Raw genomic sequence first — 26,006 nt, 5'->3', positions numbered from 1 at the left:
GAAATGCTACAGAGCAGGTGAGGAGTGGGTAGGCATCTCTCACATCTCACCCAGCTCTATGTAGAGGCCCCAGCTGATCCCCGAAAGCAACGCCAAGGTGATGAGGTCCCCCAGGCTGGCGGCAATGGGCGTGGCCACGTTATCCGGGTTGATCCCTATCTTTCTGGATCCAATGATGACGCCGATCATGATCATTCCTAGGCCCAGAGGAAGAAATGGCATGAGCCGAAGGGCACCGCTGCTCAGACTGAGCGAGCGCGGCCGAGGGTTTAGGCTTACCCAGCACGAGTGACGCTATGAAGGCAGTGGCAACGCTACTGGCACAGAGCAGGATGGCATGGCCAATGCTGAAGTGCCCGTCTGGGATCCAGCCAAATATCACAGCAGCAATGGAAGCCAGGAAACCGACCACTGTAGCTTGAACCTAGCAAACACACACACTAGGGGTTAAATCAGACACGGGTTGGGAAGAGAGAGAGAGAAACTACAGTCCCAATCCCACCTGGATTTGTTGGGAGGAAGAAGAGACTGCAATTTGCCAGTGTGGGGGGGAGGAGAGGGGAGAAGAGGGACTTTTAGGGAGGCCTAATTAGGGCACAAGAAGTCACCGTTTGCTTTTCCACCAGACATTCAGCATCAGTATTTAAACTCTCCTTCTAGTGTCACTGCTGCGCACACACACCCCCTCCACCTCTGCACACACACACACACACACACACACCCACCCTTCATTTCCCCCAGTTTACCTGAATCAGAGCCATGTTCCCCATTATCATCCTCCAGAGCTCCTTGGGTGTGTCCATGTGCCCGATATTAGCCTGTAGGAAGAGACCATGGTATCAGTTACACTGAACCCTTCTTGGATGGCTAGCGCTCAGGGAACTTGATCACAGTGGCGGGACATTTGTCTTGGGGCGGGGGAGAACAATTCGAGACCCAAGCCCTCTGGGATGGTGGCTCAAGAGAAGAAAAAAATGAGCATTCCATCGCCGTTCGTGAAGGCTGCCCATTCTGCGACATTCCTAACAGCCCCACGCGTCAGCCGCGTGACAGGAACAGAGCAGCAGGATGTGAACGCTAGCAAGGTGGCCAGTCACCTCCCACCTCCAGCTGAGGGGGGAAATGAGCTGAAGAGTCAAGAGGGCTTCCTCTATTGCTTCTGGGGTTCCCAAGGTCCTCAATTCTTGCAGACAAAAGAGAATCCGGCACCCAACGTCTGACAGATCAGTGAAGGAGGAGCTGTCTTGGTCTACTGCTCTGAGCACAGGACCGGGTGGCACGAATGCTCAATTTCTAAGCCCAGAGCCACACTTCAGTCCCCCTTAATTGCCTCCATTCTCCTAGCTGCAGAAGCAGGGTTAACATGTATGCCACAAGGGCAGAGCAAAGATTCAGCGTTTGCCAAGTGCTCTGGAGACCAAGGTCTACAAAGACTTTGCTAGAGAATCTGGCATGGCGGCAGGACCTCCTCCATTCCCCTTTAGCACACGCTGGAACAGGGAATGAGATATTGCTGATGCTTTCCCAATGGAGCTCCTAATACCATGTCTCACTATCAATTCTGGCTCACATCCATATGGGTCAGGCTGCTCCCGCAGCTGGCCAAAGGGCTCAATACCTCAGCTCTGCTATCAGATCGGACCCTAAGTTCTGATAAGGAAGGCCAGGGTGATGGCAATGAGAGTTTTTCCTTTTAAATAAAGTTAGGTAAACAAAGCTAACGCCCCATGGAAGCCTGGTGAGTGGTGGGAAGCAGCCACAGCATATGGGGTTCTTTTGGCACCAGCATGGCTGCAAAAGACACTAATCAGCTTAAACAGAATGGACTGAAAATTGCTGTAATCTGGCAGCAGACAAGTTTGCTATTTTGCAACACTGGAGCAGAGTTACTGCAGAAGGCCCTGCCATCCTGTCCCTTGCAGGTCTCTAGGCGATGTAGAGACATTAAGTATCACAGCACCCCTAGGGACTATGAAGATCAGGGTGAGCGTGGTGGGCCCGCCCCGCACGGAGCTGATGGTGTAGAGACATGTCTGTCTCTCATAACAGAAACAGATGCACAGAGAGGGGAAGCAACAAGCCAAAGGACAGAGTGAGCAAGTGTCAGAAATAGAACCCAGGCGTCCTAATTACTAGCCCCCGGTTCAAGCCACGAGCCTATGCAGAGCCAGCAGTACAGTGTGGAAAGGGTTCCCTAAAGCACCAGCAAGGCCGTTAACAGGTAGAAGGGATGTGGTGGCAGTTTCCTTCCCTCCAGTTTCTGTGCTGGCTCAGAGAGAAATCAAGGTCAAGCAGCTCAAATCAGCATGCCTTCCCAACTGCCCAGTCCCTGCCACTTCTTGTACATTTCCAGAGCACCTTCCAAGCCAGCGACTGCAGAAGCTCTGACAAAGCACTTCATCCGCTGAAGTGCAGCCATTTCTGGGGTGGAGCACAGCAACTCTAAACTGTTCAGGACAGGAAGGGAAGAAAAACAACCAGGCCAACCAAGTTGGCTCGGTCAATTTAGTCAAAGAGAACAGCTGCCCACATCGGAATGTGGCCATGACTCCAGGTTACTCCCTGGTAACCCCTCCTCTTGCGGCATTCGACCTGCAGTGTCGAAGAAGTCTTGTCTCTCATTTGAATTCTACCCCCAGGCCTCAAGTTACCAGGGCACACGGCATATGGGTAAAAGGATACAGGATCATTATCTTCAGGAAGGAAGAGCATCCATGCCTGAAAAGAAGTCTTCAGACACTAAGGGAGCCTAGGTTTAAGGGGCATTCTCAGGAATTTCCATAGTCTGGCCAGTTCAACGGGGTTAGAGGGGGAGAAAGAGGCAACTCCAGGGACATTCACCACATACCCCACAGTTATTTTAGCTCAGTATGAAGCTGGATCTTAAATTCCTGCCATCATGTCTGGATTACCATAACCTGGCTGTCGTCAGTAGCAACAAGATTTTAATCCTCTAACAGGAAAGTTTTGCTTCCTAATGGTGAAAGGAACTGGCTGGGGAGCCTTAATGCAGCGTTAATGAGGAATGTGCAGCCTGCGGAAGCCATTCCAGGCTGCTGTCCTGCAGAGCCAACACAGTGATCATGTTGTCTCAAGCGATTCCTTTGAGAAGGCCTCTCCGCTGCCATTCACAGGTGGTCTCTTATGCCTAGGAAGGAGCAGAGCAAGAGGGGAATAAAAAGCAACCCAGACAGGTCATCGGATCCCATCACACGTGGACCCCGAGGAGGCCAGAAGGGAGTTTAGTGGTTTAAAAGGCAGCGTGTCATCCCCCCGCACCATACACCAAGCTATAACAGATCCCCTTATGGGCCAGAAGCCAAGTTAATTTCTCCACACTAGTCAGATCAAGGTCATGGCATGTCAGCAGGCAGCACAAGGAGACCCAGCTGGCACGGGCAGGGCTGCTCTCAGGCACAGAGCATCAGCAGGAAGCAGATAGGCCGGGTCATTGCTCTCTCTGTGCCCTGGTTCTCTTGTGGCCCTGCTGTGGACACAGAGGGAGATAGAAAAGTTTGGCATTCCCGTGACTTTCTGCACAGCATGGGCAGTCTTGGTTCCCTGCCAAGGCCTCAGCCCTGGGCCAGCACCGTTGCTGGGAAGGAGGGGGATGGAGGAAGCGGTGGCACTCTGCCTTTGTCCCAGAAGAGCTAAGCTCTGATCCCAGCGACGCCGGGGGTGGGAGGGGAGCGGCGCTGCACGCTTAGTGCTTGGCTGGACAGAGCCAAGCCAGCCCGCCGAGGAAACTGCTTGCTCCTCCACCCCAGGCCCCAAAAAGACCTCACAGCCCTGACATGCTCCAAACAATAAGGATGAAACAAAGGGATTTGTTTCCCCGAAGTGGAAGAGCAAACAAAGTCTGGCCTGCACTGACATTAGCTTCACCACTCAGCCTTTGCCTCTGGCAGAACTGCAGCTGGCTTCTGCTCCCACCTGGCACAATGAGGAGGGGAAAGCTTGTGCCCACCATCAGCTGGAGACAAGGAGGCTTGTCAGCCTCAGCAGCAGGCACAGCATGCCAGCTGGTAGTTGGCAATGTCATTTCCCGGCCAGATCTCTGCTTGCTTCTCAGAAGCAAGGGGACCAGGGCCAAGAGCTGCAGAGGCTGGATTCAAGGAGGAAGAGGAGTTGTTCTAGTCAGCGGTAACCAGCTGGGGGGTTGTAGCAGTAGGACGCCCTCTGTGCTTCACCGTACATGCAGAGCTGAACCAAGAGCTAATCCAGATAGAGCCACTTCCTCGCTCCCCCACCCTGATGTTGGCCAGGGAGCCCCGATTCTGATGCAGGGGCTAGAGACTAAGCAACCCACCTCTCTGCAAACTAGACGCCTCCAAAACACTGAGCCAGCGTGACACGGCAACCCAAGCATCACCATGCACTGGAGCAGGGTCCCGCAGGACACATGCTGGGCAGCAGGCAGAGGAGAGGCAGCCGCTCTCGGAACCACAGCTGGCATTACTCCCCTGAGTCAGGGCTCAGATGTATTAAAGAGACATGGCACAGAAAGAGAGACACGCAACTCTCCCCAAGCTTTCTGCCAGCTGTGCTCACTGCTCTCTCCAATCTGACAGTGCTCCATGAAGTCCTGCCCATGCCTTGCCCCCAAAATCCTCCCGGGCTAGCAGTCTGACTCAGCGATTTCTGAGCACAGGTTCCTGCACCTCTGTACCCTGAAGACCAGGTCCAGGCTGAATGTGTTAATTCAGAGGGTAGAGAGAGTTAAGAGTTGAGCTGTAGGCAGCTGGTACTTTTGTGCTTTAAAAAAAAATCACAGCTGTGGACCCATTGTGGGGTGTGCTGTGAGGCATGGAAACATCCAACAGTCACCTGTTGTCACACCCTGGAGGAATGTGCTTTACGGAAAGGGAGGAGAATTTCCAATCCCTAACAGGAAAGGATTCCAGGCCTCCTGCACGGCTCAGCTACGGGGCAGAACGCTACAGTAGTGCCAGAGCACTGATGAGAAGCAGTTCAGTTTTAACTGCATTAACTTGGTATTCAGGCATCTAGCTTAGTCCGGTCTTAGCAGTCTGGTGCGCCTGCCCCCATCTCAGTTGGGAGGCTCACTATTTTATGGATCTGGCCATTACACTCACACAGAGGTCATGCCCGATCTTGCCGTTCTATTGACTTCTAGAGGTTTTCAGCTAGGATGCCAATGCTCTCTGCAGGATTCCACTGGACAGGAAAACCTGCCTCCAACCTTGCCCCTGCAGCACGATTCTCTCAAAACCCTGCAGCCTCTGCCACACACATGCTTTCCCCAGACTGCTTTTGGGGCATTTCTGTATTTAATTTCCTGAAGCACAAATCGGATCCCCTTCAACTAAATCAGAACTCTTCCAGCGAAACACGCCCACCCCTCTTCTGGATCCAGCACAGAGCAGCACTCAGGACAGGGGAGAGCCACGCATCAGGCGTTAGGACATTGAACAGTCTTCCTGCTTGACTCGTATTCGAAACCCTTTACTGAATTGCCAGGCTCTTGACAAAGTGGCCACGGTGACAAAGGGCAATTTCCTGCAATATGCTGGACACGCCCTATCGAATTAAGTTTAATATCTTCAGGGTCCATCATATTAAACATGCAATTGTTGATGTGTCATTGTAGGACTGCATGTAACTTTTCCAGAAGACTGACTAATGTAAACCCTGGGGAAATGTTAGGAACTTCAAAAAAAAGTTTGTCACAATGTGTGTGAAATAGGCTTCATAGGAGGTATTAGAGAGGCCATTTTAAGCTATGCCCTGGGGAGAAAAACCCACCGTCTACTAAAAACCTGCTCCTGGGAACGCCAATTCAAAGACCCCTGAACTGTATAAAAGATGGATTAAACGTCACATGAGCGAGCTAGTGCTGAGCTGAGGCTATTACGAACCTGTACCCGTAGAAGAGACCCCTTTGTGGGGTTTAAAGGACTATCAGAGCCCATGTTGGAGCTGGGGTGATCTCTGGGAAGCTTATTACCATGCGTGTAGGTTTTTTTTTTTTTATAGGTTCTCTCTGTAATGCTTTTACCCTAAAAATAAATAAGTGCACAGAAAGAGCTTGGCAGTAGCCCAACTGTGTCAGTTACTCTGTTATTAGTCTCTGTGCTGGGATCTGCTTACAACCGTTCAGCCTGAAGATACCCCAGTCAGAAGGGAGAAACGTGTGTCTTCATCCACACATGGCAACAGCCTGTGCGTGCCCTTGCTAGACCACTGAGGGGAAATACAGGTGTCGTTGCCATGAACTGTGACAGGCACCTCTTTTGCTGACTGCTCATCTGACTTGATCCTGAAGGCCCCCTGCTTATGGAAGATGCTTAAAATCAGGTTCTTCTCTTCCACCCACTCACCCCAAAAAGGGGTTCTTGTCTCTCATGACTCAGTATGCCGCTAATCAAAGCGGGGCAGGTGCAATAGCTGTGTGAGCGGGCATCCTGGGCACAGGACACCCGTGAAGATAGTTCAGGGACGGGGGGGGGGGGGGGAAAGAAGGGAAGGGACGGGGGTGGGGCAGACAAGAAATGTCTCGACTGCTCTGACTGGACGGAATAACGAAGAGGAAGGGTAACATTTATCCGGATTTCAGGAACACTCGCTACTGTGTAATACTGAAAACTCATTGAGAAGCATAGCGAGTCCTGACCTCGGAGGGCAAGCCAAACGAATGGACTGGCAGTGGCACTGGCCAGGGGAGAGCTGGTGCAGCCTGGGATAGATAGGGGAAATTGGTGGAGCCTTGGAGACTGGCAAACCCACAATGACACAGTTCAGAGCCACTGCAAAATGAAGTGTCTATATCTAGGCAAATCCATCAGTGATTTAAGCCACCGCAAAGTCAGTGGAAGGTGTAAAGGAGTCGATGGGCAGGGGCTACATGGCAGGCCTTCCCTGCAACAGCTCTCTTTTACCCTTCCTCTCCATAGACAAACAGAAGCAGACATGGAATGTCCCTCCCCATTCCGTCCTAGATACTCACAGCTGTAGAAAGACGTGATGCCAGTGTCATCTCGAGGTTCCCCTTCAGTCCCAACAATGCAGGAACCAGGATAAATACTTCAGTCACATATTTGAAAACATCCCAGTGCTGCAAGACAAAAAGTGTTTATGTATTCATTCATTCATATTTTCTCTCTCTCTCTCTCCTCTCCCCCCCGCCCCCCTTTTTGTTCTGTTTGGACAGCATCTAACGCAAATGGGTTCCTGCTCCATAACTGGAGTTACCAGGCACTACAATACAATACCAGCCAGACTGTAGAGGAGCTTAATTTCTAGCTCTCCTTCCTTCGGAAGTACATCTGTGGCAAGTGAAACACAGAATTGGTAATAACTAATTCCCCAGCCTCAAATGCTTTGGCTCTACCCCCAGCTGTGGCTCCATTCCTTCCCTGTTTCGAGACCACGGGACAGCCAAGCTCTTTGCAAAGTGCACCCGAGTGTTGGAAAGCCGCTCTTTTGCTAGAGCAACGACTGGAGTCATCCTCCACCTCCTACTGGAGCACGAAGGGCAGGGACAGGATTCGAACACTGTGCCTCTTTTTGTCAATGGTAGGAGCCTGCTTTATTCTTGATCAAACGTCTATCTACTGAGACCAACAGGCCCTGCTCTTATGAACGGACGCAGACAGGTTACAGAGTCAGTTATCGGAGAAGCCTAACTGTGCTACACCTTCATTTGGAAGTGAATTTCAGGAAAGCGATTTCATTATTTTCACAGTTGGACATTTTGACTCCGTGTGGCCCATGAATACACGAAACTAGAACAAACCTTCCCTGGGACGCTGCAGCGTTATTCTGATTTTTCATTTGCTTGACGGTAGCCTCTGCAGGCCCAGCCGAGATCACAGCCCCATTGTGCGAGGGGCTGCATTTACACCGCGTGAGAGAGGGTCCCTGCCCTGGAAAGCTCATAGTCTAAACAGACAAGACATTTTACAAACATGGAAACCGAGGCACAGACAGATCCAGTGTTGGACAGTCACTTGAAGAGTTTGGCAGAGCCAGGAATTGAACCCAGGTCTCGGTCCCAGTCCAGTGCCCCACCCACAAGACCATCCCCTCCGCGTGTGGGGTGCAAACGCAGACGTCATGCTGCCAAAATTTCCACTGCTTTCCTCCTCCGCCAACCCCAGGAAAAGACACTAACACAAGCTCTTGGCTTCTGCCGGAGCAGGCAGACGGATTTATCCTGCTAAGGGAGGGAGCCCGCCCTCCCTCGCTCTGGAACCGGTGTTGCCAAGAGACACATTGCTGTCTACTCTGCCTCCACAGCCACGCCGGCTTCCTTGCGCTAGAGACTGAGCTAAACACTGGCCTGAGGTGAAGAGTAATTGCAGGGTAAAGAGACCAACAGCAGGGCAGCTGGCTTCCTAAGGCAGGATGGGAAACAAACCACCCAGACCACAGCTGAAAACCGGAAGGCCTAGAAAAACCTCCAGGGGTCGATGCTTTAGTTTCATAAGCGCTGAGCAAAAGGCTTCTTTGCTCCCTCTATTGCTCAGTTCCTGCCTGCCCGCAAGGGGAGCTAAGCACCATTGGAATATATCTGCATGGCGATAGTGATGTCTCAGTCTCTTTGAGAAAGGCCCATCTGCCTTCCCAACAATACGTACCTTATGCAGCTTCCCTTCGGCAACACTACAGAGAACACCATGAGTTGCCTCTCTCCAAACAGGATGGTGGGGACACAGACAGGACCCTTTTCCCTTCCCATGGTGGCACACGCTGGTATCTCAAAGACGGGGGCACAGGTCAAAACCAAGTCTGAATGTAAGGCTGTTTCATTGTGTCCTGGCACTCCCCCATCCAGCTGTACCTACCTGTTGTCTCAAGTCTAAGACCTGGACTGCAAGTTCTTTGGGGGCAAGAAGCGTCTTTGTGTTCTGTTCGTACAGAGCCTAGCGCAGGGGGGTCCTGGTCCATAGCTGGGGCTTCCGGGTGCTATCATAACTCAAATTAGTAACAGCAAAGGCTGGGCAAGACTCAGACAGGTGCAACGGCACCAGCATTACCATGCTCTCTAGAAAGGCTGCCACCAGATGTTCCCACAATTAACATATTTGCAACCACAGCTCCTGCTGCTCTCATGATATCCACTAAGGCCTTGACTATGATGGGCTGTTTAGATCTCCCACAGCTGCACTGCCATTGGTGCAGCTCTAGACTGGCAGAGATCCCAACAACTGGCCAGATGTATGCTCTTGTCTATTACAAGGAGCCCTGCACACTTAAAACTTACTGCAAATAGAGAGCTCTTTACCTGCATTAGTAACGCCTTCCCACGGGGAAGGATTTCAATCACCTTGTTTATTTTTCCATTTTTTCTGCCCTCTACCTTCAGTGCTTGGACAACAGGAGTCAGGGAAGACAGTGTCTCTGCCAGGTTCTCAGCACTGCAGTGTTTGCTGTCAGTGGGGCTGCTCAGGGAAGACGACATGCTCTTGTTCAGTCTCAAGCTGGACCAGGAGGAGGACTCATTGGGCAAAGTTCCATGGCCTGCATTATGCAAGTCAGACTAGATCTAAAGGGTCCCTTCTGGGCTTAAAAAATAAGAAGTCTATGGATACACCGAGACATTTGGGCACTTCACACTCTGACAAAAGGATCTTTAGAGAGGCAACAAGGTCAAGTAGTCACACTTAGCCTCCCCATCAAGCACTTTGGAAAAAGAGCTCCGCTATTTATTATTTCATCTGGGGCTCAGTGTGGCCAAGGGGACTGCTGCTCTGGGAGAGCTCCAGGGCTTTTAAAAGTCTCCCCCATCGACCAAGTCCAAGCCAGGACACGTGGCTACAGTAGGCAGAGCAAGCATTAGCCTAGGAGCTAGAGAACAAGAGAGGGCCACAGGGTCAGTCTGTATCCGGCAGCCCCTTCGTATTAATTATACAAGAGCCCTGCCTTTGCCGCAAGGGACATTACAGCGGGAGGTCCAGGCGGCAGCAAGAGGAACCTCCAGCCCTCCCCGTCTCTTGACCACTTATATTGCCATTGTACATTGACCTTTAAAAGTCTGCACAGTATGCTAGTGCCAAGAGAGCGGCTGTAACTTGTAACCAGAACCTGCTACAGCACGTTCCCTCAGCAGGGCAGACACTGCGCCAAGCCAGGGATGTTCATAGAAGGGGGAGAGGGGGGAGGGAAAACTTCCAAGGAGGGAAAACGAGACTTTTCACCTGCATCAGCAGCTTGCTTGCTGCAGAGGGCAGGACCCATGGGCTCCTGCCAACTTTCTTATTATAAGATGTTACATAAGCCCAACATACAGGCATATTTATATCAGCCCCAGTGGCTCCCATGGGGCACAAAGCTCGCTGCAGTGGAGTGTGCCCAATGAACAGGCCTTTGGGGGATAATGCAACCCTGCCTCCCACTTAAGCGCTATTGTGCGCAGAACTTCAGGAGAGACCCATGCCATTGACAGAGTCATTCAAATCCCCTCTCGCCCCTGTCAACAGCAGGAGGAGAAAGTGTTTCTAAGGCTGGGGGAATCAGACAGTCAACAGGAAGACCTAACAAATCCTGGCAGTCTCAGTTGTCTGCTGACGCATCTACTGACTTGAAATTTGGGCAGTGCTTGATCTGTGCCAGGGCTCAGCAGTTCATAGCCCCGGCACTGCTGGGCTTGCTGCATCAATTCTGAATGCAAAATAATTGCTTGAGTCCTGGCACCTCTTTCATTACAAATTAAACACTGAACTTGAAGTAAGACTTTCAAAAGCCCAAGAACCTAAATCCCTTTTCACACATGACTTAGGCACGTCAGAACTCAACTTTAAATGAAAGACAGCGAGACTTATGTTCTTAAATCCCATCAACTTTCATTGAAAATTAAGTCTCATTTTGAAAAGCGCCTTTGGAACCAAGGTACTTTTGAAAGTTTTACCAAGTCAAGCTTTTAAATTCTTGATAGTAACAAGGGCTAAAAATACATGAGAGTGAGACGTAGACTCTATTCCACTTCACATGCTACACTGTCAGTTAAGCTCCCCAGCAGAGAGTATTATGGGTGATCAGTCATAGAAGACACAAGGGGTAAATTGCTTCATGGTTAGACCACAGGATGTATTTGCAGCCCTAGCAGTTAGGAAAATAGGAGTGCCTGGAGACTGAATTTCCACTCCTTGAAAATAAATATGGAACCACATCAAACTTTTTTAAATTTTCAAGTCACACAAACTTCCAACGGTAGCCACACTTTAAGGTCACAGACTATACTTGTAAAGTTCAAGAGCTAGCACATGCCATCAAAAGTCACCCACCTGCCAAGTGGAGCTTTTGCAACAGTCTTGCTGAACAAAAGATGACCCAGGCCTGTGCAAAAGTGCTGTTACTTCAAGGACAACAGCTGCATCTAAAACTCCATCATGTGTTTTGGGTGACAATATTTGGGTGTTTCAGAGCAGCACAGTTCTAAACAGGAGCAGGGTCTCCTCATTCAGAGGAGACTCCAGCAGCATGATGTTTAGTGATCCCTTGAAAGGAAGGGGTGAAGCACCCTGGGGAGGACACAAGGCCAGAGAGCACCTTAGTAAAGACACTTGGCATATTCTGCCTTCTGTCCCCATGCCACGTCTCTCATGACACCCCTGGAGTGTTAGGTCCAGGGACTGGGCCCCAATCTCTACAAACCAAACCCAGAAGTCTGGCCCTGGTTGCCAGTAAATACTTGGTGCCACCTGCAACCTGGAAAAACACAGTTGTTCTACCACCACTTCGCTTTGAGTCATTTGACCCCAAAATTCAGGGTATGTGTGTGCGAAATGCAGGTGACAAGGAGATTTCATGTCACATACGGTTCTCCTCGTGAATTACAGGCATGTGCAGGGACCATGGCCTCATTCCATATCTTACATAACTTTCTATGGGCTGGACAATGATCAAGGAGAGTAAACATGAGATGCCCATCCTAGCTCCTTCCCTCTCTCCTTCACACCCCCTTTTCAGCCCATCCCCCTGGCAGAGTCAAGCTGTGCTTAGATCATGTTACAAGCCACATAGGCAGATCGTGATCCACCAGCTCCCAAACTCGATGTTCCATCAGAGAGCGAGTTAGTTCTTATGTATTTCTCCTATTATACAACATACTGGCCATGCCACATCTAGGGCCACCAGTTACATACCCTCCCTCATGCCAATTACGGTAGTACCTAAGCCTCGGGAACAACGGGCCTCAGAGATGCTCTCACCGGACTACAGCCAGTCATGGTGTGTACATCAAAAGCAACATAAGAGACATCCACCCCCAGAAAGACACGACCCTCCCCGCTCAGCCCACCCCTGAGGGGGAGCAGACAAGCCTTGCAGCACACCCAGATGGCATGGTCAACAAGCCAGGGCTCTGCGGATGGAAGGGGGCTGTCCCAATGGCTTCCTGTTGTACGAGTGCCACAGGCTTTGCCCACTGCAGAACCCTGCCATCCAGGAGCACAAAGGGGTAGAGGCCTCTCTGATCCCAGAGCGGGCTCCCCCTTGCTGAATGGCAAATTCTCAACACGCTCCCTTGTTAGCAGCGGGAACAGCTCAATGGGGCAAGACAGGGCTAGCCCGCAGCGCTAGTTTTCACTGGGCAGGGACCAATACACCCAGCAGGGAAGAAGCTTTCCTCCCCAACAACCCCCTCTGGAACTGCCCTGTGCAATGGGTGAGCAATTCCTCTGCCCCGCGGGCAGTCTGGTCAAGATAACCAAGGCACAGCCCTTTACTAAGAAGGCCATCCCCAGATCTTGCAGGAGCGCAAGTCAAAAAGACAGACTGCCTGGGTTTTTGTCCCATGGCCTTTAGATCGATCATTTAATACCAAGGCTAAAGGCAGCTACTGAGGTGTTGGCAGCACACGCTGCATAGTTACATGTTGAGCTGCCAGGTTACTGAGGAATGATGAAGTTGGACTTCAGAAATAAAAGAGGGCTACCAATCCAGTGAGCTGGATTACCTCCTCCCACCCTGCACTGTGCTACCTCCTCCCCCCTCCACTGTGCTACCTCCTCCCCCCTCCACCCCCACTGTCATTAGGGCAGATCTTTGTTTAGAGGAACCTTCAGGTTGATTTAGGGCTTCAAAAAGAGCAGGGGCTCAAAACCGGTGACTAAGGGGTGGGGTTATTTTAAAAATAAACGTCCCAGTAAAGCCATAGGCATTGCCACACCAGATGAGACCGAGGGTCCGTCCAGTGGGCAGTACTAGCTGCTTCGAAAGGAGGCCCACAAATGGCTTTAAGGGACAGGTCTGCAGTGAACTGGAGGGAGGGTGGGAAGGAGAAATATCGTTCTAACCCCAGGTAGGTGAGGCTCACAAAACCAAGATTTCTGTTTTGATTTAAACATTCCCAGCAGCTCAGACATGGTAGAACTAGTACACTAAACTACCGGGTATGTTGTCTCCATGCTGTGCCATAGCGACTGTGATTAAAGTATTTTCATGTTGAATGATTTAGAGCAGTGTTTCCCAAACTTCGGACACCGCTAGTTCAGAGAAAGTCCCTGGCGGGCCGGGCCGGTTTGTTTACCTGCCGCGTCCGCAGGTTCAGCCGATCGCGGCTCCCACTGGCCGTGGTTCGCTGTGCCCGGCCAATGGGGGCTGCGGCAAGCGGCACGGGCCGAGGGATGTACTGGCCGATGCTTCCTACAGTCCCCATTGGCCGGGCACAGCGAACCGTGGCCAGCGGGAGCCGCGATCGGCCGAACCTGCGGACGCGGCAGGTAAACAAACCGGCCCGGCCCGCCAGGGGCCTTCCCCGAACAAGCGACGTTGCACACCACAGCTCAGGATATCTGTGTGGGGATTTGCAAAGCCGGATTTTTCTTTTGACAACAGCTCTTCATTAGGATTGCTGTATTTTGCTCAGATAAATTACCTCACATATCCACAGCGAACTGATGCCTTATTCCCTGCAGCAGTTTTTACTTCCCTTCAGCTGATGCACGTTTTTGCTGTGTGACATTACAGCAAAAGACAGATCAAAGAAGTCCCTTTTCTATCTTGTTCTGGAAGCTGGTTCACAACCGCAGCCCTTCAGGACAGCTGGTAAATGGTTAAGCGGCTGACCAGCTGCCAAGGACACAAGTGCTAGGAACACCAGAGTCAGAGCGTGTGACTTTGGCACCAGATCTATGGTCAGCTAGGTCACCTTCCCTACATAAAATCCAAGCAAACTGCACAGCTTGTTCATTTTGGTTGCACTCCCTGCAATGCAAGTCACCACTCTCAGGGGCTGTTATGATACTCTCCAAGTCCAAGAGGTTCAGGTAGCTGCAATACCACACTACAATAAAATCAGATGCTCTAGCTTTCTCAGGGAAGCCTTCCCACTGCTCTGCTGGATTCACTGCTGAATGGTCAGAGGACTCTAACATGCATTGCCAAAATCACGCAGGGCAAACCCAACCACACACAAAACGCAGCATCCAAAGTTGCTGAGTTTTAGAACTAGGGTCCCCCAGTCACATTCCCAGAAAGCGGTTTCCAACTCAGCCCTTGAGCATTTTTCAGGGAAAGATCAATTTTATTTTTCACCTCTGCTCAGATCAGTTTGGGCTCCAACCAGCCCTTGGGGCAACATCAAGACTGAGCCAGTCTCCTTGGATAATGAGGGGGCTCTCTGCCTGCCCACAGCCCCCTAAGTCATCCCAGTTTTAATGCGGATCAGGTAGCCGACCGCCCCACCATCCCTTCTGAAGAGCCACCTCATGGAAAATGTCCCACCATTAACTAAGGCATGCCCTCTCTCTTCTACAGGAGCCATGAATCAATGATATGGGGGCCAAACAGCATGCCTGGAGCTGCACAGCTAATTCCAAGTAGAGCGCCAGACGAGTGAACGGGGCCTTCAGCATGACCCCTTGTCTAACTGTTGTGTGTGGACCACGACTGGAGAAATCATACTTCCACCAGGCTGCGCACACAGACCTAAGAATAACCCCCCACGAAGTGCAACGAGCAACTCGAGTCTCTGACGTCCAACATGGTGCAGCCGCTAACGAGAGCCTTAAGTAACCACATGCAGAACCATGGGAGCTCTTGAAAAAGCACATTCAAGCACAGCAGAGAGTGAACTCCACAACAGCTGCACCGGCTGCACACGTGTTCACTGCTACACTGACTCTAGCCCCCAGCCTTCCAATACATATTAGGGTTTTTAAATAGCATTGCTCTTTGGTTCTAACAATTCCAGATTCAGAACAGAATGAGATGTGGCTGCGTCTAGACCTCCCACCTCCAGAAATGGAAGCAGATGCCTAAATTCCAACCTTCCCCAAGTTATGAGTTTACCTTAAAGCACTGGAGAAAGAAGTTTGCCATTGGTACTTCTCTAGCACCCATCACCACAGTAGCCAACTGTCAAGGTTCCTTCCCCACTCTGAACTCTAGAGTACAGCTGTGGGGACCTGCATGAAAGACCCCCTAAGCTTATTCTTACCAGCTTAGGTTAAAAACTTCCCCAAGGTACAAACTTTGCCTTGTCCTTGAACTCTATACTGCCATCATCAAGCATGTTAAACAAAGAATAGGGAAAGAGCCCACTTGGAGACATCTTCCTGGGGAAGGCTTGATAAAAATCCTCACCAATTTGTACAGGTGAACACAGACCCAAACCCTTGGATCTTAAGAACAATGAAAAATCAATCAGGTTCTTAAAAGAATAATTTTAATTCAAGAAAAGGTTAAAGAATCATCTCTGTAAAATCAGGATAATAAATACCTTACAGGGTAACCAGATTCAACACATAGATTTCAGAGTAGCAGCCGTGTTAGTCTGTATTCGCAAAAAGAAAAAGGAGTACTTGTGGCACCTTAGAGACTAACAAATTTATTAGAGCATAAGCTTTCGTGAGCTACAGCTCACTTCATCGGATGCATTACATCCGAATGCATCGAATGCATCCGATGAAGTGAGCTGTAGCTCACGAAAGCTTATGCTCTAATAAATTTGTTAGTCTCTAAGGTGCCACAAGTACTCCTTTTCTTTTTGTCAAAACATAGAGAATCCCTCGAGGCAGACCCTTAAGTTACAAAAAGGCACAAAAACAGGAATATACATTCCATTCAGCACAGCTATTTTACCAGCCATTAAACAAAAGGAAATTAATGTATTTCTAGCTAGATGACTTACTAATTTAACAGAGTTTCTGAGATAGCATTCCTGATCTGTTCCCGGCAAAAGCATCACACAGACAGACAAACCCTTTGTTCCCCCCCCCTCCAGATTTGAAAGTATCTTGTCTCCTCATTAAGAAAAGGAGTACTTGTGGCACCTTAGAGACTAACAAATTTATTTGAGCATAAGCTTTCGTGAGCTACAGCTCACTTCATCCGAATTTGCGAATACAGACTAACACGGCTGCTACTCTGAAACCTGTCTCCTCATTGGTCATTTTGGTCAGGTGCCAGCGAGGTTATTTTAGCTTCTTAACCCTTTACAGGGTTTCTGCCTCTGGCCAGAGGGATTTTTTAGCATTGTATACAGAAAGGTGGTTATCCTTCCCTTTATTTTTAATGACTCCAACCATCTCACAATCCCATGCATTTATCCCTTCCTGTGAGGCAGGGCAGTGCTCTTACCTCCTTTGTAAAGATAGGAAAATGAGGCACAGAAAGGCTAAGTGACTTGCCCAAGCTCTCTCAGGAAGTCTGTGGCAGAGGTGGGAATTGAGCCTGGGTCTCCCAAGTCCCAAACACTGAACCTTCTCTTTATACACAGAGAAGCATGCCCTGGGTTAGGGAAAGCTTCTCACATCCTCCTTTGCCAGCGAGCTCTTGAAGCTTGACTAGGGACAAACCCCCGTTAGGCAACTTGGGCCAATTCATTCACTAGCCTACACGCCCAGCCCAACTAGCACTGTGGAGTACTCTGCCCAGGAACTGGACAGCAATGCCTCATTTCACACAAGCCGCCACCACCACACGCCATGGTCCCAGCATTTGAGTCACCACTGTCTTGGGACAGAATCAAGCCAGGTAATGGGATTTGGAGCCCAAGCCATGCAGTGTCCCCAGACTAAGAATGGGTTTTAGCCTTACCTGGACTATGTCCAGCACCATGCCAGCAGCTACCGTCCCAAACCCGGCCAGCAGGAAAGGGAAGAGGACCTGCAACCCGATGGAGAAGGAGGTCTCCTTGAGAGAGGAGGCAGGCTCAGGGCCCTGATCTGTACTGGTGTCATCGCTCTCGTTGCTCTGGCTGCCGTTCTCCAATAGGGCGTCCTCTTCTCGCACCCCTTTGGCATTGGCATGGGACTCCAGCGCCACCACCTCCACTCCTTCCCCGTCGGGCTCCAAGAACTCCGAAGGCTCCACGAGCTGCTGCCGGTCAGGACTGGCCAGGCAATCCACAGGCACAGCTAGGATTGGCAGCACCACCCCATTGGTCTGGTGAGCCTCCTTCTGCTCCAGCTTGGAGGACATGCTGAAGGGCGGATGTCCCCCCAACCCTCAACTTGGTGGGGCTACAGCAGGCAGCTGTCCCAGAAAAGACTTTCTGCCCGGGGCTCAAGCCAATGCCCCTTCCTGCATCTAAATGCCACCTCCTTTGTTCTTGCGTGCCTGCCCTTGACTGCAGAGGCTGATCCCCTAGCAGAGATCCCCATCAAGCACAATCCAGAAACGGGAGACACCAACCACCAAGCCGGCAGAGAAGCAGGAGGAGATTCCAGATACAACCCCTTGGCTCTAGTTCTCCTGTTCCCAGAAGAAGGAGCTGTAGAAGCACACGCAGTCTCCCAGATTCTCTTCTTTGGTTCTTCACACTTTAGTGCATCTTCTTCCAACACTCGGCATACCCCCACCCAGCCCTGGCTCCAGCAGCTGGACTTGTGCTCAGTAGCTTTTAAGGGGAAGCAGGGAAAAACATAAAACAAAGAGTCTTTCAAACCTGGGTGTTATAAAGCAGGATTTTATACAAAAAAAAGTTAGGGTGGGTAGGTGGGAATTTGGGTTCTATCCTTTTAAAAGGATAAATAAAGTTCCCCTGATTTCAGCTCCTTGGGTCATTCCAGTTTAATTACTTAGCCAGGCAAGGAACTGGCAGGATCAGAGTTTAAAAATAAAGCACCACTTGAATGAGCTTTCTTCTTTGGAGCTACAGATCTGCTTTCTTCTTCCCAGGGACCTTGCTTTCAGGGGGAGACAGTGCAGAGAAGTCTTGGTTGGTGTCTGGCAGCTGACAGCACCAGCCTTTTCATGCCTTATAGCCTCTTCTCCGAGCTCTCTGCAGAACAGCTGGGTCACCAGTCAGCTCCAACTGCAGCAGTGGGCCTCTGCTGTCCTCCCGTGTAAGGGAATCTCTCACCTAACACCACGTGACAAGGATGACTCTTAACTAAAGGAACAGGAAGTTCCTAGATAGGGTTACTTGGGGAGCCTAGCTCGTGCTGGCAGGGATGCTGGCATTGAGAGACGGCCTGGCTCACACCCACGCTCCAGGGACTGCTGTGCACTTTCACCTTAAAACAGGAGAGAAACAAGGGATACAAATATTTTATCTAACCTTTCTGCAGTCAGCACAATGGCACATTCATTCAGCAACGCTTCCATCCCATGCACTGGCCTTCAATGGCTTTACTATTCTGCTCTCCAGAACTACGCTGCTGAGCTAGTTAACCCACCCCCACAACTCCTGGCACACACAGCAATGGGATAGTGTCAAATGGGGGGGGGGGAAGAGAAGAGAGGAGAAAGGGGGAGGAGGTACAGATCACATAGCTTATGTGCGGTGAATGGTCTGCCCTGTTCTGTTCCCCCCACCCAGCACCGACATCTCCCATCACCTCCTCCCAGCCCATAAAGCCATAAAGTCCTGTTTGGGATGCTCATGCACCAAAGTCATGAGACAGGGTGAACAGATGTTCTCAGTCCAGAGGACAAATACCATTGTTCAGCCATTGAGAGCCACTGTTGCAATGTCAGGCAGCCGATGCGCACACATCCCCAGATGGCCGGCTGCAGGCTCCAGACAGGCCTGACAGCAGAGTGGAACATTTCCCCAGCCGACAGGCGGGTCAGCAGGCTCTGAGTTCAAGAGCCAAATTTCCCTGATCCTTTGCAATAAACATAAGAGCAAGCCATAGAGCAGGTGTGGGCAAAATACAGCCAGCAGGCCAGACCCGGCCCATCTAACATTGCTGTCCAGCCTCCTCCGTCCCTCGCGATCTCCGAGTCTGAGCTGCAAAAAGTCCCACGGGGTAGCGAGCACTCAGGCAAGCTGCCTGCCTGCTGTGGCCCCACATCACTCCTGGAAGCAGCCGGCTGCTGCTGGCACAACTCTGTGCGCCCCAGGAGTGTGCGGGGGAGGAGGAGGAGGCAGCTCCACATGCTGCCCCTGCCCCCAGCACCATCCTCACACCGGAAACCAGCCAATGGGAGCTGTGGGGGGTGGTACTTGGGGGTGCAGGCAGCGCACGGAGACCCTGCTGCCCTCCTTCCCCCCAAAGGGGCGTGCAGAGACATGCCAGCGGCAGCTGGCCGCAGCTGCTTCCGGGAGCGGCATGGGGCCACGGCATGCAAGCAGCCTGCCTGAACCCTGCTGCACCGCCAGCCGGGAACCGCCTGTGGTAAGCGCCTCCTGGCCAGAGCCTACACCTCGCACCCCCTCCAGCATCCCAACCCCAGGTCAGAACCACCTCCTGCATCCAAACTCCCTCCCAGAGCTCTCACCCTCTCCTGCACCCCAATCCCCTGTCCCAGCCCGGAGCCACAGCCCTCCTGCACCAAAACTCCCTCCCAGACCCCACACCCCCTCCATTAATATAGTAGAAATGTGGGGCCCCTGACGACTTACCAGAATTTGTGGAATGCCCCCCCCCGGGAAAATTATTGCCCACCCCGCCATAGCGGGATACCATGGTTAATGGGCACAGTCCTGATCAGGCCGGTGTGTGCGCACTGCTGCCCTCTGCTGGACAGAACCACAAGTGCTCCATGGACAAGATGGGCCTTGGATTGCTGGAGAGCTGGAAGATCAGAGTTATCTCCCTGCTACTGCAGGGCAGTGAAGTAACTTTGCTGTTGTACCAAAACCCCTAGCGAGTACCAAGTTCTACTCAGCACTGGCTGGGAGCTCAAATACAAACCGAACACCCGCCCTCCGCCCAAGACACAATGCATTAGGTAGCATATGCGGAAGGGGGAGCGTGTAATGAGCGGAGGCATTTTACCACACTGAACCATCACTAAGTTTGGAAGATGAATCCCAGCTTTGCTGAACGGATCTTGCAACGACAGTGCTATGACAAGCCACTCTGCTTGTAAGACATACCCTGAACACAGGGTACCGTGCTGAGCGCAAAGCTAGTTGGACCCTAAGCCCCTAAGAGGAAAAACCCCACATGAAACTACAAAGTTTCAATCTGCTACCTTGACAAGTCTTCCCAGTTTAGTCTCCCTTGCGCTGCAGGAATCTTTACTGAGGGTGGAGTAAAGCTCATTGTGGTACATTCTAAAAACCACTCCCCCAGTAATAGTGTCAATACACTAAGCAACAGCCACTGGTGCTTCCTTAACCACTGCCGTTTGGTGCTTCTTTTTCACAATCCCTCTAACAGCCTGTGATTCAGGCAACAGATCATTTATCATTACTAGCCATGTCACTGTGCACAGGTTGGCCAGCCTGTGATTCAGGAATCTGAGTAATCCAGCCAGCTCCAGTCCAAATACATGTTTGAGTCACACCTCAAAAGACTCAACTCCCCACTCACCACCCTGGCTGTTTGGATTGACTACGTCAATTACCCCCAACCTCCAGTCTAAGAGTGGAGCTGAAACCTACCTACCTACCTACACACACACACCCCTCACCTTCACTGGGTGTCAAGTTCTCCATGAATTAATCTCCTGCCTTTATCTAAGTAATACCTAGAGCACCCCACCGATAACACTCCCAATGGCATCGGCAAAACCCTCCTGCCCCGCAGAAATGCCTTTTGAGTCAAGTACCATCTAATATCCTCCCCAGCTATATCCCATTCAGATAAAGATTTTAAAGGGACTTGCCCACCCCCAGACCATCACCCCCGCAGCCTACCCCCCCCACCTCCACCCCATCACCCGCAAGGCCCCTGCGAGGAAAGGGTGCATCCAGTCTGGGATTTAGAGGGAAAGCTGGAGACTGACCCATAAGCCTCCTTTCCTAAGGAAAAACAAATGCACTCCCATGTCACGTTCACCTCCCCTAGACACGCTATCCTTACCGTACAAGCCTTGGCAACCCTGCGAAGGAGAACGCACCCCAGCACCATCCATGCAGAGCCCCACCGCGAACTGCGTAAACCCCGCGGAGGAGGCAGGTCCCCCCACCCAAATAAGAGTCCCCAGTGCCAGCAGGAGCGTGCGCGGGGGTGGAGGAGGGGGGGTGATAGGGACGTACCCTGGAACAGGGCCAGGCACATCCGCCAGCGGGTGACCCGCCCCCCACATCGCCAGCAGGTTGCACCCCGCACCCCACTCCCCGCGCGCCCCCGATTGCGCCAGGCTGCCGGCCGGTGCAGGGAGTCCCGCGCCGAGCACTGACCTGCCCTTGGAGCTGCTGCTGCTGCTGCTGCTGCTGCTACCGGGGCCCGTCCTGCCCCCAGCCTCCGTCCCTGCCCCGGCCCCGGCGCGCCCGCCTCTACATCGCCACTGGCCCAGCCTACGCTCCCGCGGAGCCGCCGCGGCCGGAGCCGGGAGCTTGACATCACCAGCCGCCAATGGGGGCTCGACGCCTGCGGCTCTGCTCCCTCGTCATTGGATGCCGCCTGCTGACGCAACGGGCAGCCCGCCCCCGGGCCAGAGGGGAGCTCGATTGGCAGCAGCGCTAGCCAACCGAAACGGGGAAAGAGGCCGGGGAGGCGGAGCGAGGGGGCGTGCCCTCCGTCAAAGGGAGGCGGGGCTTCAGGGCGGAAGGAGCCAATCACGGGCTGCCTGCGAAGCTCGCCGTGCCTGGCTGGGTGGCTGCGGTTGTGCACGTGTCTGGCTGTCGCTTTCCCTAGCAGCGTGGTCTGGTCTCCGGGGGTGGGGGCTAGGAGCCCGGACGCCTGGGTTCTCTTCCCAGCCCGAGCGGGTGGGGGCGGGTTTGGGAGCCCGGACGCCTGGGTTCTCTTCCCAGCCCTAGCGGGTGGGGGGGATTTGGGAGCCCGGACGCCTGGGTTCTCTTCCCAGCCCTAGCGGGTGGGGGGGATTTGGGAGCCCGGACGCCTGGGTTCTGTTCCTAGCCCCAGTGTGGGGGATTTGGGAGCCCGGACGCCTGGGTTCTGTTCCCAGCCCTAGCGGGTGGGGGCGGGTTTGGGAGCCCGGACGCCTGGGTTCTATTGCCAGCCCTAGCAGGTGGGGGGGATTTGGGAGCCCGGAGTCCTGGGTTCTGTTCCCAGCCCCAGCGGGTGGGGGGGATTTGGGAGCCCGGACGCCTGGGTTCTGTTCCCAGCCCTAGCGGGTGGGGGCGGGTTTGGGAGCCCGGACGCCTGGGTTCTATTGCCAGCCCTAGCAGGTGGGGGGGATTTGGGAGCCCGGAGTCCTGGGTTCTGTTCCCAGCCCCAGCGGGTGGGGGGGATTTGGGAGCCCGGACGCCTGGGTTCTGTTCCCAGCCCTAGCGGGTGGGGGCGGGTTTGGGAGCCCGGACGCCTGGGTTCTATTGCCAGCCCTAGCGGGTGGGGGGGATTTGGGAGCCCGGAGTCCTGGGTTCTCTTCCCAGCCCCAGCGGGTGGGGGGGATTTGGGAGCCCGGACTCCTGGGTTCTCTTCCCAGCCCGAGCGGGTGGGGGTGGGTTTGGGAGCCCGGACGCCTGGGTTCTATTGCCAGCCCTAGCGGGTGGGGGGATTTGGGAGCCCGGAGTCCTGGGTTCTGTTCCCAGCCCCAGCGGTTGGGGGGATTTGGGAGCCCAACTCCTGGGTTCTGTTCCTAGCCCCAGTGTGGGGGATTTGGGAGCCTGGACTCCTAGGTTATAGTCCCAGTGCTGGGACAGGTCTGAGATCTAGTGGTAAAAGGAGGGGGCATGGGAGGCCTGTCTCCTGGTTCTACTCCCAGTTTGGAGAGTGGGGTGAAGTCTGGGGGTTAGTGTTGGAAGCTGGGACTCCTGGGTTCTAATCTGGCTCTGCCACTGATAGAAGAATTCTTGGCAGCATCCCTTTACATTTCTAGACCCAAGAGACTGAGATGATGTTTTGAAGGTAATTGAGACTTTTATTGCAGGTTTCAGAGTAGCAGCCGTGTTAGTCTGTATCCGCAAAAAGAAAAGGAGGACTTGTGGCACCTTAGAGACTAACAAATTTATTAGAGCATAAGCTTTCATGACCTACAGCTCACTTCATCAGATGCAATCAGTGGAAAATACAGTGTGGAGATTTATATACATAGAGAACATGAAACAATGGGTGTTACCATACACACTGTAACCAGAGTGATCACTTAAGGTGAGCTATTACCAGCGGGGGGGTGGGAGGGGGAACCTTTTGTAGTGATAGGGTGGGCCATTTCCAGCAGTTGACAAGAACTTCTGAGGAACAGTGGCTGGGGTGGGGGAGGGAAGGGAGGGGAATAAACATGGGGAAACAGTTTTACTTTGTGTAATGACCCATCCCACTCCCAGTCTTCATTCAAGCCTAAATTAATTGTATCCAGTTTGCAAATTAATTCCAATTCAGCAGTTTCCCATTGGAGTCTGTTTTTGAAGTTTTTTTGTTAAAGAATTGCAAGTTTTAGGTCTGTAATTGAGTGACCAAAGAGATTGAAGTGTTCTCCGACTGGTTTTTGAATGTTATAATTCTTGACGTCTGATTTGTGTCCATTATTCTTTTACGTAGAGACAGTCCAGTTTGACCAATGTACATGGCAGAGGGGCATTGCTGGCACATTGGTAGATGTGCAGGTAAACGAGCCTCTGATAGTGTGGCTGATGTGATTAGGCCCTATGGTGTTGTCCCCTGAATAGATATGTGATGGCAACTGGCTATGGACTTTGTGGACCCGGAGAAGGTGTACAGTCATGTACCAAGAGAATTAATTGGGTGGAGTTTGTGATGGAAAGGTGTGCCAGAAAGCTATGTCCAGCTTATCCAGGATAGGTATGATGGAATGACTACTGTAGTCCAGACTAAATAGGGCTACAGTAGAGAATTAACAGTAAACATTGGCCTGCATCAGCGCTCAGCGACAAGCCTCTTCTTGTTTGCAGTTGTCATGGATGTGATAAGTGAGAATATATGAAGGCAGCTGCCTTGGAACTTGCTGTTCTCTGCTGACTTAGTGATAGATGCAGAAGATGGTGAGACCTTGGGAGCCAACTTTGAACAGTGGCGACATAGTTTTGAGCGGGCTGGATTTAGAGTGAATGTTGATAGACCAAGGCTATGATCACTGAGGATGGCAAACTCACCATGAAGGATATCACAGGTAGAAACCTTAGAAGAAGACTGAAAGACTTTAAGTACCTAGGATCAATGGATGCCCTCCTGAGTGATGCTTGGCATTGTACTAAGTAAGCTTTGTGGGGCAAATGGTGGGAGCTGACTCCAGTTGTCTGTGACAAGAAGAAGCCAATATAGTTAAAAGATAGTGTATAAAATTGTAATTTGACCCATCTTAATGGAACAGAGACTTAGCTAGCCACAAGAAAGAAAGTCAGTGTGCTCTCCACCACAGAGCTGAAGTTATTGAGATGATCAGATGGTTGGACACTCCATGTTAGGATATGAAATGGAGTTTTAAGGGGCCTAATGCAGTTTGTTCCAACAGAAGACAGGTTGAGGGAGGTTAGGCTACCTTGGTAAGGGTGATCCACTGGAGAGCGGAAAGCTGTATCGATAGGATGGCTCTTGCAATAATTGTGGATGGAAGATGACCAAGGTTAAGACCAACGATTCGGTATGTGGACTGAATATCAGTAGACCTCAGAGAGGCCAATCTGCACGACAGCCTGGCCTATGTTCATGAGTTTTGTATGAAGGTTATAAAAATCGCCAATCCTGAATAGGGAAGTGGCATGAAAGAAGTCCTGCCTTCTACTCCTTGGCTCCATCCACCAGACCCCATTGATTCTGTCAAGTATAGCTGCAAAGGGGAAAATATACTGGTAAGGAGATACATGTTCTCATTCCCAAATCCTGTTTATGGCAAACTCCCTCCTCCCCCTGACAAAAACACACCGAATGCAGTAATTCCTGCTGCTGAGAACTCATTGCTCACTGCTCCGTAGGATTCAATTTCTCTGAATGAAACCAGCTTCTCTGATTCAGACAGGGTTTTGCTTTTTTTTTTTTTTTTTTTTAAACCTCACCAGTGGAACTTTTGACCAGCTGTTATTTTTCCTTCCTGCCTTTCCTTTCCTCCCAGGAAACGGTCAACGGCAAGTTACTACCTAGAACTGATTACGTGATCCCAGGCTTGGCGCCTTAGAGACAAGTTCTGAACCAATAGCTTCTGCAGCACAGTCGTGCAAGGGAGGGGGGCAAGGTAGAGGAAAGGACGGGGGCAGAGGTGCAACACAGGAACTGCTTCTGGTCTGCTTCCCCACCACACACACAGTGAGTCAAATATTATTGAAGCTAGTGACTTCATCTCTTAAAATAAAGAAAACAAGGCCATCAAGGTTGTGGAGCAAGGAGAGGCGTTCTGAGGAGACCTCTAAAGAGTTATGTTTTGTGTTATTTAAGCCCTCTGTGCTCAGAGAATTACAAGGAGTTGTTTTTCTTTTAGTATTTGGGATGGTTGTTTTGGAAGGGCACAGTGAATCGGACACTCTTGAAAGCGAGATTGGCATTAATTAAGCACCATGTGGTCCGGTGTCAGGTAAGCTTTTCCCACAGCGCTCCACTGATGAAGGTTGATCTTGATACAGGTACGTATGCACCGCTCCACCCATGCACCTTGGTCCCAGCACTTAATTCACATTGTCACTGAAGCCTCGCTTGTAGCTCTGCCAGTGCACCTCAATTCCAATTTTTAGCACCTACTGTTATTCCAGCGGGGGTTCCTGCATACAGCTGTACTGATGCACCCATGGTCTGAACAGAGAACAATGGATTTCTGATCAGGTCAGAAAACGTACAACAAATGCCTTG

At 51.6% G+C, this 26,006-nt stretch overlaps 1 protein-coding gene across 3 annotated transcripts in view; it reads right to left on the bottom strand.

The window, feature by feature from the left end:
• The window catches only part of SLC41A1 (solute carrier family 41 member 1), a 31,262-nt gene extending 9,584 nt beyond the window's left edge, over positions 1-21,678 (bottom strand). Inside the window, exons 1-6 of one of the 3 annotated variants that reach the window (XM_038380115.2) lie at positions 21,488-21,678; positions 17,005-18,425; positions 6,968-7,075; positions 747-818; positions 280-424; positions 51-197 (exon numbers count right to left, since the gene is read on the bottom strand). In XM_038380115.2, the coding sequence (XP_038236043.1) occupies positions 51-197; positions 280-424; positions 747-818; positions 6,968-7,075; positions 17,005-17,388 (856 nt within the window). In that variant the 5' untranslated portion in view covers positions 17,389-18,425; positions 21,488-21,678. The remainder of the gene's footprint in view (positions 1-50; positions 198-279; positions 425-746; positions 819-6,967; positions 7,076-17,004; positions 18,426-21,487) is intronic. The other 2 variants (XM_038380114.2, XM_043500681.1) reach the window with 2 other exon arrangements.
• Positions 21,679-26,006: the final 4,328 nt, after the last annotated feature.

This window comes from Dermochelys coriacea, chromosome 21 (assembly GCF_009764565.3).
Source record: "Dermochelys coriacea isolate rDerCor1 chromosome 21, rDerCor1.pri.v4, whole genome shotgun sequence".
NCBI classification, from domain to species: Eukaryota; Metazoa; Chordata; order Testudines; family Dermochelyidae; genus Dermochelys; species Dermochelys coriacea.
This window is presented reverse-complemented; position numbering and strand designations above follow the sequence as displayed.